At 37.2% G+C, this 20,042-nt stretch overlaps 2 protein-coding genes across 4 annotated transcripts in view; one reads left to right on the plus strand and one right to left on the minus strand.

Moving 5' to 3' along the window:
- LOC108760816 (unconventional myosin-Ie) overlaps positions 1 to 20,042 on the plus strand; it is a 36,040-nt gene that overhangs the window by 9,465 nt on the left and 6,533 nt on the right. For both annotated transcript variants that reach the window (XM_018507032.1, XM_018507033.1), the window contains exons 9-10: positions 353 to 549; positions 1,084 to 1,251. In XM_018507032.1, the coding sequence (XP_018362534.1) occupies positions 353 to 549; positions 1,084 to 1,251 (365 nt within the window). The remainder of the gene's footprint in view (positions 1 to 352; positions 550 to 1,083; positions 1,252 to 20,042) is intronic.
- On the minus strand, positions 2,133 to 14,810 carry LOC108760817 (uncharacterized). Of its 2 annotated transcripts, none has more exons than XM_018507035.1 (3): positions 14,563 to 14,810; positions 4,395 to 4,604; positions 2,133 to 2,971 (listed from the first exon to the last, which is right to left on the minus strand). In XM_018507035.1, exons 2-3 carry the CDS (start codon positions 4,601 to 4,603, stop codon positions 2,257 to 2,259), a joined length of 924 nt encoding a protein of 307 aa, XP_018362537.1. In that variant the 5' UTR covers position 4,604; positions 14,563 to 14,810; the 3' UTR covers positions 2,133 to 2,256. The 2 variants fall into 2 exon arrangements, with proteins under 2 accessions (XP_018362537.1, XP_018362536.1); XM_018507034.1 differs by having other exon boundaries at positions 14,552 to 14,810.

Consider the following 20,042-nt stretch of genomic DNA (forward strand, 5'->3'; position numbering starts at 1 on the left):
TGCTTTCCGATATTTACTGTCAATATACTGAAAATCTTATACAGCGTGTGTTACATATATAGATTTTCAGCATTGATAGTGAATATAATGAATATCGAAACGCAGCTTAAAAAATAAAATATGACATAATATAACGATTAATTACATAACTTATCTCTTATCGGTGTAATTTTGTATATAAGTCGCATAAAACATATTTATCTATATCTTATCATATTATATATAAACATTACTAAATCGATCGATAATAAAATAAATTTTAATATAATTTCTGCGCGTATTTCTATTATTATTTACATTTTCTGCTTTTTTAAAAATCTGATTCTAATTGTATGTGTGGATATGCTTTTAGTTCTCGAGTTTCCAGCCTACCTCTTTAGAATCTCGGCAGAACAACTGTCACACAAATTGATTTCTCGAGAATTCGAGTCGAAATGGGGAAGTCAATCCGAAAGTGTAGACGTGACGTTGAATGTGGAACAGGCGCTTTATACGAGGGACGCTTTGGCAAAGGATATCTACGCTAGGCTTTTTGACTATTTAGTTAAGGTGTGGCAAAACACTCAAAGTATTAAAGTTTGTTTTAAATGATTAATTTTTTAATTATACAGAAGAATCGCGTATTTTGCGCTGATTATATAATCCTATTTGTCAGAGAAAAATCGATACAAAAAATAATTAACTATAATTTCATCTTTTAATATTTTAAAAAGAATAAATTGCTTTTATTTGGCATAAGAAATACGTTTAAGAAATATCTATTTTAATTAAATCAATGTAATCTTTTGAACTCTAAATTATCGCATAATTTTAATTCTGCTGGTTTGTTCAAATTTATTATATATTGTTTGAATTGATGTGATTATATAGGAAGTTATAAAAAAAAACTTTTTTCACAGAAAAAAGATCTTACAATTAGACGAAGTTATCAAATGACAAAGAAGAAAGTTTTTAAATAAAACATTAATAAAAAAATAAATTATATTATGGTTCAAATAAATCCGAATAGACCAGCAGAATTAAAATTATGTTAAAAAACATATTCAATGTTCTTCTGTTATTAATTAATTGATAATTTTACAGAAAGTCAATTCAGCTATGGAAACAAACACGGACGGATACGAGATTGGAATTTTGGACATATATGGCTTTGAGATTTTTGAGAAAAACGGCTTTGAGCAATTTTGCATAAATTTTGTGAACGAGAAATTACAGCAGATTTTCATTGAACTAACATTAAAAGCAGAGCAGGTAAGTCCTTTCGTTAATATTGTTCTTTTTATATTTCGCGTTGAAGTAGGCTCGGTGTTTGTTCACATCTCTTTGTGAAGGATAAACAGCAAATTGCCAAAGAATAGGAGTAATAAAAATATTTTACTGGCTACGCGCTTATATATATATATATATTCTCTAATTCTATATTAGTTGACGATATATATTACAAGTATATATTAATCTGTATAAATAATATTTATATATTTTTATCATGAGTCGTTATATCCGGTATATTATAAATTAAGGATAAGGCTAATTCTAGAACATCAAATTTAACTTTGCAACTTTAAATATTCTCTGAGACATAATAATTATCTGTATAAAATTAGCATTCTATTTCCAGAAATTTCCGATATGATTGAGCTTTGGCTTTTCTCATATTAGATACTGATTCTAACTAAAATAAAAAAATAAAATAAATTGACCAATCATTCTATACAATAGAAGACATGAAGATGAATTCTATCTTAAATAATTACGGAGAGATGTCCTAAATTTATATTTAATCGTTACAAATATTTGATGTGTATCTTTAGAGAAGAGCTAGAACTCTATTAATTATATCGGATTCTGAAAATACTGAAAACAGAGCATTTACTTCACACAAAGATGAAGTAATATTTTTAATGCAATCACAGCTAACTCCTCAACGAGATGTCCGAAATTTTGTGACGTTTACAAAATATCATTCTACAAAAAACAAAAATTCTGCTATTCGTATAACATTTAAACACAGAAAAGAAAGATTTGAATAAATCAATGTTAATGACTATTGTGTAATTAATATAATTAATTACGTTAATACAATTATGTTAATTACACGGATTAATATTTTGTTTTAAAACAAGTCATCAAATCAATCTTCTTGTTCGTACTTTGAAATAAGAATGAATTAAATATAATCAAAAGTCTTCAGAGTCGCGATTAAATTCATACTTTTCGAGGAAGTTAATTTTTTCGTTTTTACAGAGATATTTGATTTTACTCTTCGAAACCGTATCCTGGCAGGATATCTGTCCTCCTAAGTGCGTACCTCTGCACAGGCGTGGTCTGCGCCATCAGGATCCGTCCATAGACTTTGCTGGGCGGCGCGGGTATCTGTTTAGGTAGTTCACTGGACGTGACCATGGAATTCTCCGTGGTCGACGATTCGTCTGCTCCATAAAACGTTGTTTGATCATTCTTGCCGATTTCGTCATTTCTCAGAACAATACCGTCAACACGACGATCGAATTTCTTGGGTGGCCGAGTCTTCTTGTCCCGCGTCTTCCAATCGGTCTGCCTCTCGAAAGGTCGCGTGACCCTGAGATATCCCACCGCACCTTCGCTCGGGGTCGCCGTGGACGAGGCGTTGGTATCCTTGCGAAAGGAGCCGCTGTATCCTCGCACGTTCACGTAGACTTTGGGCCGACCACTCTTCAAATAGTACAACTTCTCGTTAAGACTCGGCAGCTTTGGCGGATTCAACGATGGACGTTTGTCGTTATCAAAGGTGTCTAGACGATAATTTGGACTTAGACCCATATCTCGCACACCAAGAATAGAGTGCGGGATCACCTCGGGATTCGGCGGGTAGCCATTCGGCGTTCGCTCCGCGGTGACGCGTTGCTGATCCTCCTTCAGCATCGTCCGCATCAGACCCTGCAAATTTGCGGCGTCCATCTCGTCCGCGCCCTGTAGCTCAATCTCGAAGAGCCTGCGAAGAGAGAGAGAAGAAACTCAATTTTACTTAATTTCATGTAGATTATAGCTTTTCGCTAATATACAGAATGAAAATTGATATCGAACGGATGGAACTTTGAGATGCCGGATAATCAACCGTAAATACACGGTATGAGTAGCAGATAGGAATAGCATAGCTAATCTGATATTAACGGTAGGAATCGAGCGAGAGCGAGAGAGATTGCTTTTTTATTTTTACGATATTACGAGGTTAATCCGATCGCGATTACAGGTGTCATTGTTGAGGAATGCCTTTCTGCCCAAACTCGCGGATATTCGCGATTATTAAACCGCAGCGATCGCGGCCGCACGAAGAAGAGAATCGAGAGACAATCGGCTTGTCCATCAGGTTTAATCGCAATTACGATTTTGCTTTCAAAATTACTGGTTGCGCCCAGCGTATCGGTGTCTGAAGATACGAATTGTGGTCACGTAAATCTGCCATCGTTGAAATTACACAGGAGCAATTACCCGCTTGGGTTTCTCACGTTTCTCGTGCGCCGCAATGAAGACGGCTTTTCATTCGCGCTAATTGGGCCGCTTTCCGTTGGTGGGAAAGAATGGTGTTTCAGGCAGAGTTTTCCTCTTTTGTTCGAGCGATTTAAAATTGCGAGACCCGAAGTAAATATCGTTTCGTAATCACGGTGAGTCGGTTGAGAGAGTTTCCCGAGAAGAAGTCGTCGTTAACTAGAGTGGAATAAGTAGCTACCATCATTGGCCATCCGTTAATATTTTGCGAAACGCATTAATCAAAGACTTGGAACTCGTACAATAAAATTTGGCATTATAAGTAAGTAAAATCACATTCGTGATTAATTGGTTAAAATTTTAACGAAGAAATAAAAAAGTTTTATTATTTTAAAATACATTTCACTATTAAATTTATAATGTCAGATTATACCCTATTTGAATTATTTCTTATCATGCCTATATAGTATCGCCATTGATTCTACTCAATATGTCGTTAATTTGACTAAGACAATTTAACTTAAGAAAATATAATAAAAGTTTGATCAAATTTAATTTATTATATTTACTAAGTATATACGTTAATATACGATGTTTATTTTGAAATTATAACTACAGAAACGCGAATTGATTTGCATTTTAAATTTGCAGATAAAAGTTAAAAATAGCAAAATGTTATCAAGGAATTGAATTACCATTGCTCCTCTAATATCTAACAGCGTTCGATTCAAGATCGATCAGGCGATAACAATTGACGAACCGATTGATCACTTCGAACGAGTTCGCAATTCTAAACGCGAAACGAAAGTGAATTGCCGGTGCAACGTGCGATGGCCATGGAATATAATATCGGTACCGGTCGGCGATATGAAAAAAATAGCGCGGAAAAAGTTGCATTGAATGAATGCTGATCGCTGGCGAATCGATACCTGTAGTCCTCGGTATCTGGTCTCTCCACATTGGTGTTTCGCGAGACGCCGTGCAGGGATTTGCCCTCGATGGATTTGCGCGCGGATAGTTCCTGATCCTGGTGGATATGATTAGGCGACGAAGGTGGCCTCGGTAGGACCATGGCCGACGTGGTCAACTCGAATAGGACGAGCAGCACCGTGGCGCAAACGCTAATTCTTCGCGACATCCTGTAAAGTTAATTGTTTTCTTCATATGAGAAAAAAAACGTCCACTGCGGCTTTATTCACACACAAAAAACTTAAGCAGGAAGTGAATTGGCCAATCATAGTAGAGACCGTAAGGCTATATTGTAACAGTAGCAATTCAACATGTTGATTTCCTTGTACTACTTAGGTTTTTCTGTCAATATCAGCTGTTAGATATTACTTAGGTTTATGCCATGACTCTTGTATTGAAAAAAAATGTATTGAATCTTATACATATTTCTTTGAATAGTACTAATTGTAAGTAATAAAGAAATTTACTTAAAAAATGTTAAATAGTTAAATTAATTGTTTTCCTATCAAATAAATACATGTTTACGCTTATTAAATATTTACTTGGAACTATTCAAACAAATATTTATTAAAATTTAATATTTTTTCCAGTATACTTATAAAATTTAAAGTTCATGGCATATACAAAGGCGTAAAATAATAAGACATAAGCAGTAAGTAAATGAGCCAACCCTTGACAGTAAAAAACATAAAATTATTATCTTACGTTCTCTATTGCTAACTCATTTACTGCTTACTATCTTACATTTTTCTATGTACTTCTGGCTTAATTCCGTCAACAGTTTTATTTTCTCTTTCCACAGAATTTTTGTAAAATTCATTTCGTCCTGGTCCAGATTAATCATCTCTCTACGTTCGTTTTGTAATTGAAGCATACAGCTTGACAGCCAAAGAGAAATTGTAGAAAACGTTGCGGTTGGTCAACGCATATAAGAATATATGTGACGCTTATATAAGACGCACAATGTATGTGTCTCCAATTGAAATCGCCAGACCGGAAATTAATAACGTGCGATTAGTCGTTGTGTGAAACAGGATATCCTTGTAATCAGGTCGATTGCGTGGGCGAGTAGGTATTACGATTTTCGACGATTGGAATATTCGGCTTGAGCAATTTCACGGGGCGTTTTCTTCACTGCCGAAAAACCGTGGCAGGAAGCGGCACGACAAGATAACGGGACGACGCCGACGTGCTCGACCACGCCGTGTAACGAGCACGTTAGCAATAAACGTGGTGAAAGTTTTACTCGCGCGAGCGCCCGGCGCGGCTGACAAAATGATACAATTTCTCTTGTTTTCCTTACGTAAGGCATACGCGTATTTTCAGGAATGCATTCGAAGACAATTGCTCTACAATCGGCAGCTACAATTTTCACGGTATATACTCGTATACGTTTTCAGCTAGATCTGGCGTTGCCTACGTTGCTAATGTTGCGAGGCATAAATTCTTTAGAAGAGAGCGCGAAGAGAAAAGTGGCGAATCAAAGCCGAATAACGACTCGTTACACTTTTGCCGCTTCATAGTTCGCGCGTTCCCGATAATTTCCCGATCTACCGATCTTTTGTTCGTACGACAACGCTCGATTCGGAGCGGATCGCGATATCCGTCCGGCGCGGCGCGGCGCGGCGCGGCGCGGCGGGCATTGTATCTCTAATGCTTTGTGTAACGCGTCGACGAATGTTGAGCTGGAAATGAATCCTAGCGTTTGACGTTGGGATGAAATCATCTCACCGTTTCTATAAATTGTACGCTAGTTTAACCGCGAAATGATAATTGCCCGCCGGGCAATACGACGATACGTTCCAATAAGCATCCAGCTCTCCTCTCCAATGATGGTGCAATAATTGAACGGGATCGAGAGATTATTTCCCCGGATAATACACTCACCTTGCACACAATCGAGGTGCGAGGTGCAAGGTTGAATGGCGTGGCAAAAAGCTTGTTTCACAATGCTTATGCAACTGTCAGGTCCTTCTCTTCTCTGCTTATTTATAGCTTAATTATTATTAATTCTTTGTGGCATTTCCCGATCAATCCACGGTAGATTTTATTCCGCGATATATTTCTTTCGCTTACGCGGAAGACTGCTTTCATGCGAGGTTTCACATTTTGTACGAGGTGAGCCATTGTTTTCACCTGCATTATTTTATTTTAAGAATTAAAGGGATCCTAAAGTTGTCTGTTTTGCACCAATTATTTTTCAAATAAGTATTTTTCTAACTGCCTTTATATAAATTGTGGAAAAAAAATCTTTCCACAATTAAAATATAAACGGCCGGTAATCCAAATCGGTCAGCTTTATGTCAAAAATGAAAAAAGTTGGAAAATTACATTTTTTTATCGACTTCCGACGTTGACTTTAGAATCCTCTTAATACCAATATAATTTTGTCGCGCGATATCATATTTTAAATGCCAAATACACGAGGTCTTTCCTCTACTTAATATAAGAAATTGAACTTTGCGATATTAGAATTCGCTTTATCTAAACGAAAGTCTTCTTTCTGTTTTTCTGACGTTATTAAAAAAGTGTATTCTCCAACTAGGATGACTACTGAAATCCACTTCCGCACCATATGAATCAAATTATAAATTATATTGTCAATATTGTACGGAAAATTTGTGAGGTTTCATTCAAGCATGAAAAACACGATTCGCGAATCTATTGTATTCGTCAACGATCAATTCTAGCGCTCGTCAATTCGCGATTGTAGTAAAAATTACGTTCCTAAAGAGCGAATAAAATTGTCTCTTTTTTTTTCTTTCGACCATGACAGTATCCGTGCCGACCGAATAATTACAATCTTTTTCCACATTCCTGCAGCGAAGCGTTGGAAACTTTTTCGGTTTTATTCACTACTTTCTCCACTAGCTTCTTAATTTTTTTTATATAGTTTCATTGTCAGTAGAAATTTATATATATACTCGTATATGTATATAACTCTATCGTTTCTCTCTCTTATAAGAAATTATAAAAACAGAAATCATTATCGTGCAATCTAGCGGTGGCCAGTTGACTAAGAAAAGTTACAATGCATATACGATACAAAATAATATTACAACTGGATTACGAAAGCGATTTAACTGAGGTGCTAATCGTAGCCGATCTGGCAAAGAATGTTTCTCCGCAGTTAGAAAATCTCTGAGGATTTCTGAAACTAAATACTTTCTAGATCACGTTTTACAATCAGTGAAAGGTCTTCAAAGTAGAAATAATATCTCGAAAGTAAGACAAATGTTCGATATAAATTCAAGAAGCAACGATCTAACGCGTGTATTGTAATAACGTTGAGCAATTCGATCGCGATAGCGGCCTACATCGAGAAAGCTACATTTCAGAATATACGTAAAGGACGAGTAAAGTGAGGATACAGAGGGACGTTATCAAACCGGTTTTCACAAAACAGATGTATTTACACGAAGTGAGTACGATATACGTACCGGACACAAGTGCTCGTCCGGTAATCTCATATTACCGTTCGCCCATCAGAAGTACAATATAACGGGCAGATCCCTTCTTTCCCGGACCACGCGCTCTCTCACGAGAGGCTAGATCTACGTCTCCACCTCGTCGATTCGCGTCTCTCGACACCGTGGGTGTGGCTCAGGTGCGGTGAACAAGTTCTCTTAAAAAGTGCAAGTGCAATCGTTGCCCTGGTGAACGTGCTCGAGCGAATACTCGATCGCAGCGGAGCGTGCGACTCTCCACGTGGGGAGCCGACCTGTCAAGCGGCGGTTCTCACCAGCTATAGCCGTTTACCGAATCGCGCACCCTGACATTTCGTGTCAACGTCACCGTCGCGCTGCATTTTACACGCGTACATTTTTTTCCCTCGCTAACCAGCAATTTTCCTCTCTCATCCATCGTGACGAAATTCGTCGGACGACTCGAGACTCGGTGTTACTTACCGAATTATAATATCTCGTTACAAGATAATAAATATAGATTCGAGATTAGATGGTTCAGCAAAGCTATAGTTAGTATATAGTTTGCTGCGCGAATTCGACATTTATAATTAACAATAAGAAGATTTGATAGTTTAATAAAAAAAATCACATGTCTACAAGAAGTTATCAGTATGCTAATTCAGTTAATTCTTTGCTACAATACAAATTGCCACTAACAAGTTTTCTTCATTACAGCAGCAAAAGCACGCGCCATCTCAGACAGCATGTGTGTTTTGTTAAAAATTTTAATCTATATGTTGAATTAATTTCCATAAAAAGTTACCTTTGTTATATTGACAAATTACTGTGCTAGTATAACAAATATGATTATCTATAATCGCTAATTTTATTCAGCTGTACATCTTTGTTACTTTAACATAAAAAATCGGCTGTCTGTATATTACGGCTGTAAATTTGCTGAACCAGTGAGAGTTTTAATTGTTTTAACAAATCATTTTCCTCTCATGTGAGTTAACTGGCTAGTTATTAAAAATCTCTCTGCACGTCGTCGAAATTCTACAGCTAGGTTTTGCCGTGTATTCAAGTTTACCACAAATTTTTATTTAGAAAGCCGAGTTGTACATCTCGATTGTCTAATTGTGCGAACGCTTATCATTTTTACTTCCTATATCTTCGCGAATACTCAGAAAGTCCAAGTAAATATGCTTAATTTTCGAGAAAGTTATAGACTCGATCGACGAGTCTTTCATTGCGGTCGGAGAATAATCGAAATTACGCGGTTTCCCCTTAATCGTAAGAACGTCTTCAGAATTTCCGCTAGGAAGAAGAACAGGAAATAGCAAAGTTTGATGAACTTTTTTCTAAACGTTTAATGACCGCTTTAAGATAACTAAATTCCAGACAAGTACCACCTCTGTTGTTAATAATCAGATATCACTGTAGCCTCGAACAATTTTTTAAGTGGAATAGTTGGCAAGCAAAGAGACTCGACAAGTTTCAAACTTTAACGACAGAATAAATTTTCTTTATGCAGCGTGAAAATTCTTTGCTTTGGTTCGACTTGAAGAGCTACTTGCAAATTTTATATCGATCGTAAAGTATCGCGCAAATGGAATGATGGATCTATGCCGCTCTATTGCTAAATCGTGGGCGAGTCCGTTTAAATAGAACAAGGCACGTATTATAGGATTATTCGGAATGGATTCCCCCCGATCAGAATTGTTCATTTATTTCTTCGTGTTCTTTTCTATTGTGTTTTCTAGGGAAAATGAAATAATTTCGGTCGGAATCCATTCCGAACGGTTCCATAATACGTGCCCAGATTTGTTATTCATCGCCCATTGTGTTTCCAGTTGCAATTAATGAACGTCTATAGCTAAAAAGCGGAAGACCATCCATCAATCGCAACTGGGATCGAATTTTAACATCGCGTAAAATTCTCCCATCCGGAACAGCGTCGCACAAAATGCGGGGCAAAGTTAGAACTAGTTCGCACGCAGAATGATGGCAGCCGATTTTTCGTCGAAATGATAAAAAACCGGTCGTGTGCCAAGCATACGAGCTATCTACGAGTCGCGTCGCGTCGCGTCCGCCACCGTATGTAGATCTCGCGAGCGAATGAAGACGAAACGGCGCGGCCGCGGCGAAGTAGGACGAGGAAAATTTATTGTCGCAGCCTCCGCGCGTACGATACGAGACTGGAACGAATAATTTGAATGCAAAGAGGGATTCATAAATAGTAGCCGATACAGTTATATCCGCGCGAAAAATATTTAACAAAATAAAAAAAATTTCAACACTTGAGGATGTATCGTCTCTACCAAAAGTTGCTGAAATTAGCAATTTATACCTTTCGTATGAAAATATGAATATTGTACACGTACATATGAAACACTACAATAAGTAATTATATTTAACAATACAATGTTATAGTAAATAAAAATTTTCTCATTTTATCTTAATTATTTTTTAAAAACATCTACTTCTTGTTAAAATAATGTTTTATCCAAGTTCTGAATCGTCGCCAAATTTGTTGTGTTACTTTCAAATATTATAGAATATAGAGAAGTGTGTAAATTAAAAAAAATTTTTTCATTTTATTAAATAATAGGTATAATACATCCTTAAGAAGTAGCGGGATCTATGAAGAAATAGACGAATACTTGAGAAGAAATATTTGTATGTTTCGAAAGTATAAAAATGAAACAGTGATGTGTGTATTTTACGTATATATAATTATGTTAAATAAATATATATATAGATATATATTACAGACATTACAATTATATATTATATATATACGATATCACTACAATTATACGCATAATAACCCATTATAAATATTTATTATGAAATTAATTATTCGTTGAATTTCTTATTGAGAATAGTGGCGTATTGGATATTATACCGGCAAGTTTTTAATTAACCTTTATATCGTTCTGCTCGCGATGAAAAATTTATGACGTCGCAATATATCACGATACATTACATCTACAATAAAACAAGGGAGTCCGCTTGTAAATAAAGGAATTGAGTTGTAAGAAGGCGAAATCGATGATATGTGCTCTGGACGGTTTCACTATATTAATTAGTATTCGACATTCGTAATCGTGCGCGGATTTGCATTCCTTCAGATTGTAAAGGATAAATGCCGTTTTAGATGTTGAAAGATATTTTTCGCGACACGGTGATGGTCAAGAAAGTGGCCGATTCGAGATGGACTGGAGATTATTGGAAAACTACTCGGTAAAACTCCTCGATTATATCGCCACGTTAAGTCACGCACGGCAGACAACGGTGATGGTCAACGAGGTATCGGAACTTAGAAAGTCGAGGAAACGCTGCCGGTTGCATGCGAACTGGTCGACTCCCACGCCATACTTACGGGCACTTGCTGTTCTTACGTAAATACTCGCGGGTCGCGTTATCGTTCTCCGATCTCCGATCTCCGATCGTCGATCGGCTCGGGCGAGGAAGGCGGAGGTGCAATTAAATTCACAACGGAATCACAACAGAAAGTGAGAGTGTATGCCGTATGGTGTGGTCAAGGCCCGCAGGCGCCTTCTTCGCCTCTAGGATATACCATATATTGTCTAAAGCCTAACTATTCCTTTAAACCATAATTTACTTTCATTTTTATCTCGGTTCCAACTAACTCTTCGGTAAAGAATTAAAAAAAAAAAGGATAAAGAGCAAGTTAGATAATTTGAAAATAATAAATATCTTTCGAGATCTGAAATAATTTCAAGCGTACAAACGCTACCTGTTAGATCAACATTATTTCACAATAATAAATTAAGACTGTAATGTAAATACGTGCAAACAGAAAATAAAGGCTCTAAACAATAAAGCTGAATCTTTAGTGCTTAAATAACTCGGTGTGAATTTATACACTCACCGAATTGAATTTTTAGTCTTGAAACGCAATTCTAACAGAACTAGAACAATAATCAATATCACAAATTAAATTGACAAGCAATTTAATAATATTGATGCTCATAGACATCTTACAATTAGATCTTAATAATGATTAAATGTGACGCGCGCAGTTTACAAGATTGGTTTAGGTCCCTTATTTCCTATTTGTCGAATACTATATTTATAATCCCTTTTTGAAAAAGCAAACCGACGGCGTCGTTCTTTCTTTCCTCGCGTCTTGAACGCACATTACGAAATCCCGACAAAGAGGAAGAATTACACAACGAATTACAAACAGAAATAGTATAGTCGGCCGTATGACGCGTAAAGTGATAATTGACGATCATTATTCGGCGCTTGTCCGCGAATGTCGACGGCTGCGTTTTGTTAAAATAAAAGTGTTACGTGTGCCGCTCACTGAAAAATAAAAAAAAACCCGCAACTAGAGCACCGCGCCTTTTCTCCTTCCGTTCTCGCCGCGCAGGAAATGATCTCCTGTCTGAAAATGCGCGAGTCATCGCGAGGCCGCTTTGATAAATCGATCACGATTGTGTCCCACAGCGGACACGAAAACGAGCGGTCGCTCAAGAGTTAATTGGCCCTTTACGTAATCGCATTTTTTCGCTCGCGCCCGAGTCAAATAGCGATTTCGGTTGGACGTATTAGTGTGCACTAGTGAATATTAAAGCTGTTATACACTGACTTAGTCATTTCTCTCTAAAAGTAAAATGAACATATTTCGAATTATAAAATACAGATTTTACTTAACAAAGCACAATAAAATGCTAATATTGAGAATTTCATGGTTTAATCCGTTTTTATATTTATAATACATTTTAATGTGCTGTTAAGTAAAAATCTGTATTTTATAATTTGAAATGTTTCCATTTTACACTTTTACGCGTAAAAATTAGTATATACAACGGCTTTAAGGTGCATCAGTGCGCATTAAACGTGTCCATTTAAATTCGCTAAAAGTCACCTCGTATTCCATACAGCACAAATTATTCCAGCAACATTGCAACGTTTCAGCAATATTGTAGTAATATGTGTTTAGCAGAGAAAGCAGCTTTGCAACTGTTGTAACATTCTTTAATACGATTAGTTTATACATTTAGATTCAGTAAGATAGAAACTAAGAGCAAGACCAATCCATATTAAAAAATTTTACAACGATTACATTAACTGCTTTCTCCGAACGCAACCATTGTAACGTTGCAATAATGTTCTACAAACTTGTGTGTTATATGAGATGCTTTTTTCTTCCCTCCGTACATTGTATTGGAAGGCGAAGGAAACTGTTCTAGAGAAGAAGGAAATTTCGAAAACGATTTGAAAGCGATTAATCAGTGCCGAAGGCGAAGCGACTTGTGTTTCTCTCGCTCCGATTATTCTCCGTACTCTCATCATTTTTCTAACGCTAATCAAGCTTGTCGAGAATGGTTAAGAGCGGTAAGCGCAATTCGCGAACGTTTATGAGGCTCGTTCGATTACGACTTTGTGGCTGTTCTTTGTTCGAACTACAGTCGCGATGGCGTTTCACAACGCGGCGCGCACGGCAATTAAGTTTCATTAAAGAATATTGGCGGATAGCGAGCGGTTTAATCTAGCACGCCCTGACAATTGCTAAGTATCTATATAAACGAATATCGAGACTTACATGATATCAAGATAGACGCAATTCGCGTAGGCGCACATTCACTTTTTAAATCGTCTCGTTAGTGTTTTCTTTTCTTTACTTTTTAACTTTTCACGAAATATATATATTATTATAAGATATGCTGCGATACTCTTGTAATTATGAGATTTAATTAGAGAACTGTAAATCAAAAGTGTCGTTAATGACGGTCGTATCTCAGTGGCGACGTATAATTTCCACTTTATCGATTATTTTTTTCTTTTTTTATTTTAACTTTTCATGAAATATCTTACAAGATATCTTATGATAGTCTTATAATTACGAGATTTAATTCGAGAATTGTATATTTCCGCAATCAAGAGGTGTCGTATTAATAACGGTCGTATTTCATGAGGCGACAAATAGACGCTGTATAGTTTCCATTTCGCCGACTATTCGTCGCGTCCTAAACAATCCGCAACTGTACCTTTACAGATCACCTGTCACGCTACGTACGCGAAAAATGAGATTTAAGTTCTCTGATTTTACGAGCGCAATAGCGGGGATAACCGCGACGATAAAATCTGAATGCCGCCACTTCCATATCCGAACGTCATTGTACATGACGAATCTTCTTTGCCTTGTCTCTTTGCTATTTAAATTGATCGTTGCGACCGTCGTCGTTGCGAAATTCGCTAGGCGGACGTAAATCGCAGAAACTATCTCGTTCAACCGTAGCAAATTGTGAGAAATTGTTACTGTTGGTATATATGTATATGTATTTACAGTTAAGAGGCGTTTCATTGAAAGCAATGCGAACTTCTTAGTCAATAATAATAATGGGATAAATATTAATCAACTGTTGCTTCGACATATAAAATTATTGTTGACCTAAATGAGGCAAACGTACACATAAAGGTCAACAAGAAATCAAAATTACTTAAAATTTCTATTCTTAACGTCAATAAACAGTCAAATTTTTTAACCAAAAATTTTTAATAAAAAATCATTATTTTGACTTTCTCTCGACTTGGTGTTTCTCGGGAAGTTGACGGGACTTTGTCGTCACATTTGAATCATCTTTGATATCATTTAATATGAAACAGATGAGAAATAACGTCAGCTTATCAACTGAAATACTAGATACTAAAAGGACGTATTTTCTGAACCGTACTTGAAACTCACGAAGTAAGGCGAACATACGATCTCCTTGGATTCAGCGCTCCTCTATACGATCGTCTTTGGCGTCGGCGTTTTTCGACAAAAATCGTTTTTCTTTCTCGGAAAGTGGATCACTCGATCTTTTGATTACGTAACGCGCTGTCCATCCGAGGATCGCGAGGATCGCGAGGATCGCGCCGATCGGTACGATTCGCGCGCGCGCGCGCGGGTCGAGGAACAAAACGTGATCGCGGCTCCGTGTGCACTGCGGCCAAGAATCGAGTGAAGGTAATGAAATAGCTAAGTGAAGCGATCGCCTTCTCTCTTTCTCTCTTGTTCTTCCCACGTGCGGCTTCCACCACTCCTCGCACTTCGGGATTCTCGATTGGTCGCGTCGCGTCGCGTCGCGTCGGTGGCTTTTAAATCCTTTTCGCGCGGCGCGCACGTGGCACGGAGGAAACACACCTGTCAAACATACATACATCTACTCTCGCAACAAGGTCAATCTGAATGATGAGAATCAATTTAAGCTATTCTTTTTTCTTTCAACAATTACTTTTATATTTCTATAATACGTTACTCGTACTTTTCAAATAAATAATTTTATACGATGTTCAAATGCATAGTGTCACAAGAATTGCGCATGCAAATTGAGTTGTTTTGCTTCAATGTTGTGAGGAAGTTGTTGCCGTTAGTGCTTTTAGATTAACTCCGTCTGTCTACGCGATTAATGTAATGGTCGCGTACTTCGTAATAAAGTCAACATTGTCGCAACTACGGTGACCATTGAATTTCTCGCGGATATATCAAGATGACATCTTTTGCGTTCTCGATGCGCGTCGCGATAACAGTTAGAATACAGTTAGCTTTATATTCTAGTACGAAACAATGAAGACTCTCTAAAATTAAAGTGATACGTAATTATACTCTGTACTCTGATGCGTATCTCGATATCTTCTTTGTAGTTTTAACTTGGTTGTAAACTTTCTTTTGTACAATGCCGGTGTTCGTTAGTTGAAATAATTTTTATTTAAAAATATATATATATATATAGAATCTTGTTCTCTTCTTATATAACAATAATAAGGCGACATTTCTTGTCAAAGTTTAAAATTAATGTATTCTTTGTCACCCGCAAAATTCTTTCTAATGCCTCATCGCAGAATTAACCGGTATGAAAAATTTGTATTCCGTTTGATGAACTAAAATATTTGATGTATACAAATATAAATTATAGTTATATACACAATTATAGTTCTTATCTGTTTTTTTTTTAATACAGGAAGAATTTTGTTAAGGAACAAAAGAGCTTAGGTGCATGAAGATGGCAATTGACGTTTGACATCTAACTGTCACACGAATCCGGCGATTTCTCGCAAAATCAAGATGGAGCTTCTCTCTCTCTCTCTCTTTATTTTCACCGCCGTTAACCCAGAATACACACATCCATCTTTTCTATTATCTACGTTTTTATACGCACCCTTCTCCTCTCGCAAAACCCGGCAATTCCGGCAACAATGAAACGCAGTTTCCCATGAGAGGCATTTGTGACTCCCGATCTAATTAGTTTGCTCATCGCGACCTTTTTTTTTAGCTCATTAATGTTAATTAGAAACAAGTGTGTGAGTGGCGTGTGCAACAGGCACTTGTTCTCGTAAAAGTGTAAAAACTTAGAGTGTTTCTGGAATGTGAGATAATATAATCGAGGAGATCGGTATTCAAATTAAAAAATATTGGTAAAAGTACAATATATAAATGTTAATTATTTGGTTTCGACGAATTAATACAAGACTATTTTCTTAATTTTTGTATTAAGTTCACGATAAAAATTAACAACTCTTGTTTACAAGGAACTCTCTTTGCAGCGACTAGTTTGTTATCTTGTGAAAAGATAACAAACACCGGACTCACTGAAAGCTCGAAGTAAAATTATTCTGATAAAATAAATAGAATAACAACTGAGAACAAGATGTAGGTTGCGGGTCGACATATCCTTGCGTGCGGCATTGTTCACACGTGCGTGCGTTAAACGAGGCGCTATTTTAATTATTGTCCCGTCTAACGGAATCCGCTTTGAGAAAATAGCCGGAAATTGCTCGCGTTCGCGCTCACAGGCAAAAGCATCCATGCTGCATTCGCGACGCATCCTTGGTACCCTCAATGGATGCCACGCCGAAGATCGACACGACAATGCATTCGTGGACGCATTCCGCGAAGCCGTACAGAAATCAGAGCACGTATCCATCGAGCGTGTCGTTGGACCAACTAAAGCGGCGTCTACAATGAGATTTGGAGCTAAGTAAAACTTACTCTCTAAAACTTTTCAAGTGAATCTCGCTCTTAAAGATTAAAAATTGAACCACTCTCTTTCAAGATTAGCTTAAAATTTTCTTTACTCTTTAGAGCTTTTATTTTCATCTCCCACAAACTATGTCACTATATACATACTTATTTATATATTATATTTATATACAAATGTCTATTATTTTTATATTTTAATTTATAATACAAATACTACGGTGAGATAATATATTCAAACAAGTGCAATTAATATGACCCGAGCACGCCAAGTTTTTTCTTCACTATAATCCAGTTGATCATTTTAGTCACCTTTCAATCTATCTTACATGTCTTGCGTTATGAAATACTTGGCTAATTGGCATTTATTTCGTATCCGTTTTTTAAAAGAAAATTAATGAAATGTAATATTCGATACCTTTTTTTTGCATTTGGTGTATATCTTTTCTTTTTTAAAGAGGTTATTTTTAGAGATTTCACTGCTTTTTGTAAACTTTTAAAAACATACACAGTCGTCGACATACACCGGCGCGGCGTCGCCCGAAATCGTCCGGAGTAAAGACGTAATGCCAACAAATTAATAAGATTCTCCTTTTTCTTCTCTTTGTGTACAGAACAAGCGAAATTTTGATTGAGTCTGGGAGATGCGTTAATTTGTTTGATTCGTTAAAATTTCTTGTAGACGCCGCTTAAGGTAGCACGTAAGCGTATAAGATATAGAAGGTCGGAGATGAAACGTCAGTGGGGGAAATTACGAGAGACGGCCGCGGATGCGTCAAACAAACGCAAATGGAAAATACGATTATTAACTGTCAGCGGATTGAACGAATGAAGGCTTCGACTCGCTGTCGCGGGCGTTCTCCTTTGTTCTCCGGTAACTTTTTCTCCTCAGCTCGACGCGAGTTCCCGCGTTTTCTTCGCTCGTCACGCTTGTCCGCCGAACGAGATGGACGAGAGGACGTGCGGTCGTCTTGCGGAAGGATAAAAAAAAACCGCGAACGACACCACGGATGACACTACGTTACGCGAATCGAAATGAAAGATGTGCGAAATAACAGATTATTACGACTTGGCGCGAACGCGTAATGGGTACTTACGCGCGGTCGTAATCATCACCGAAACACACGACTCCGTTTACTGCGTGTATTTTATGCGATTAGCTCGCGCACACGACAAAGTAATTGCATATGATCAACGGGTTGCGGCTAATTTGCTTATCGCAATTATCACGACGAGGCCGAGAAAGCAGCTAATTAAATGTTCGCGGTAAGTCTTTATTTCTTTTTTTCTCTCAGGATCTTAAATGCGTGAGAAGTCGCCAATTTGAAGTTGAAAAAGTAAAGGGCGCGTAAAACTTATCGTACTATTTAATTTTCCAATTTTCATGCTTTGATAATCAATTGTGACATTATTCTGTATAAAATATGTTATATTTAACACATTTATTTTTAACAAACTCAATTACTAATAATTGACGAGATTCCCCTGCTAATTTTTCAAAGAATTTATCAATGCTGACACTCGTATCTTATGTGTCTCAGCGAGACTTGTTCTATTTTAATATACTTGATTAAGATATTCACTTTAATCTCCATGTAAATTCTAGCCATATTTTCATTTTTCTAATTATTCAGGATGACCCAGAAGCGAGAAGTCGAAACATCGAATTAATTATATTTTTTAATAAAGAATTTAAATCTTCATACACAGACCTTTTTATCATTCTTGTATTTAAACCATGGTATGACATTTCATCTTGTATATAACATCTTTCCATGCGACATTATATTATTAATACATTAATTTATACTTATGTTATATTATAATCCGTAATTAGAAAAATTGAATTGACGCTTTGTCTTGACAAAGTCGCTCTCGACCAGTCTGTTAGAACGAAAGCGGCGGAGGTGAAACAATAACATGGAACCGTGCGCATGGAGTGAAAGCATCTGCTCCGAAAGAACGTGAAAGAATCGCGTACGTGCCAAATTTGACACGCATTAATTATCCATCACGCGAACCATTCATTCGTGGACCACTCGAGCGTTGCTCGAGCGTTGCTCGACCGATCTCCGCGCGCGTCCGGTGATGTATTATTTGCAACACGGAAGTTTCACGCGAAAAATTCATGCGCAACGTGCGGACACGCCGACCTCTTCGTGTGAGCCTGTCTGATTCCGAACAACGAGTTGCGTACGTTGAATACAAAGACTACTCGAGCTGTCCTATTACGCGGCGAGAAACGACCAGCGGAAACTAGTGTCCGAACGTAAAGAGTCGTTGACTAAAGAGTAGGTCAGGCTTCATGAAAAAGAATCGTTAACTCGAGTAAAGGCCACGACGAAAAAATCGTGCCACTTTTTCAGGCTGCGGCCTGTCGCGATGCGGTGCGGTGCGATGCGGTGCGGTGCGGTGCGGTGCGGTGCGGTGCAATGCGATCGGACTGCAACTAGACCGGATAAAAAAACCTGGCCGTGAATCGCACACCTTCGTGAACACAAAGATGAGCTTTAAAATTGTTTACTTAAGATTGGATTGCCCCCGGCAAGAAGACGCAGTTGTTCCGCTTCGAAACAACTGCGTCTAACTTCGTCTTTTACATTATCAATGTCTACTGTTTGTACACAATACTTCGTATTGTTAAATTCGAGCATCGTAAAGAAAGCTGGAGATCGAGAGATTATAGGTGCTTTTAAACAAGAGACACAGATGACAATAGTAAATCATTACAAATACTTGTTGTTTGCCGATGTCAAACAAAGATGAAATGATCACTGTGTTATACTGTAATTTCTCGCTGGTGGAAAGCACCAATAGATAATATAACAGAGGATGCTTTCCATTTGGGGTGATACAAGTCGACAAAAGTGTCGTACTGTCTTGGATATTTTCTGGCAAGGACACAGTTGATACAAGAGTTACACTTTAACACAGTAATCATTTCATCTTTATTTAACATTGGCAAACAATAAGAATGTTAATTCACTATGTCACACCGGATGCTTTCCAGTAAAACACACAAACGACATGAGTCATTACGTATCCTTATTGTTTGTCAATATATTAAACAAAAAGATGATATGATTACTGTGTCGTACATATGTCGTTTGGTGTGGAAAGCATCAATTGTAATCTTGCTGGAAGACCCTTTGTTACTCGAAGATTGGCAAGAAAGACAAAATGATGTGTAATTATGTCGACTTATG

The sequence above is a fragment of the Trachymyrmex cornetzi genome, unplaced genomic scaffold (assembly GCF_001594075.2).
Source record: "Trachymyrmex cornetzi isolate Tcor2-1 unplaced genomic scaffold, Tcor1.1 scaffold23, whole genome shotgun sequence".
NCBI lineage: Eukaryota > Metazoa > Arthropoda > Insecta > Hymenoptera > Formicidae > Trachymyrmex > Trachymyrmex cornetzi.

Bases quoted from the DNA above. Each gene is read 5' to 3' on its own strand.
- LOC108760817 (XM_018507035.1), bottom strand. From the start codon at position 4,603: ATGTCGCGAAGAATTAGCGTTTGCGCCACGGTGCTGCTCGTCCTATTC. The intron at 2,972-4,394 runs GTATCGATTCGC...CTCTCTTCGCAG, and splicing joins CCAGATACCGAGGACTACAG to GCTCTTCGAGATTGAGCTAC.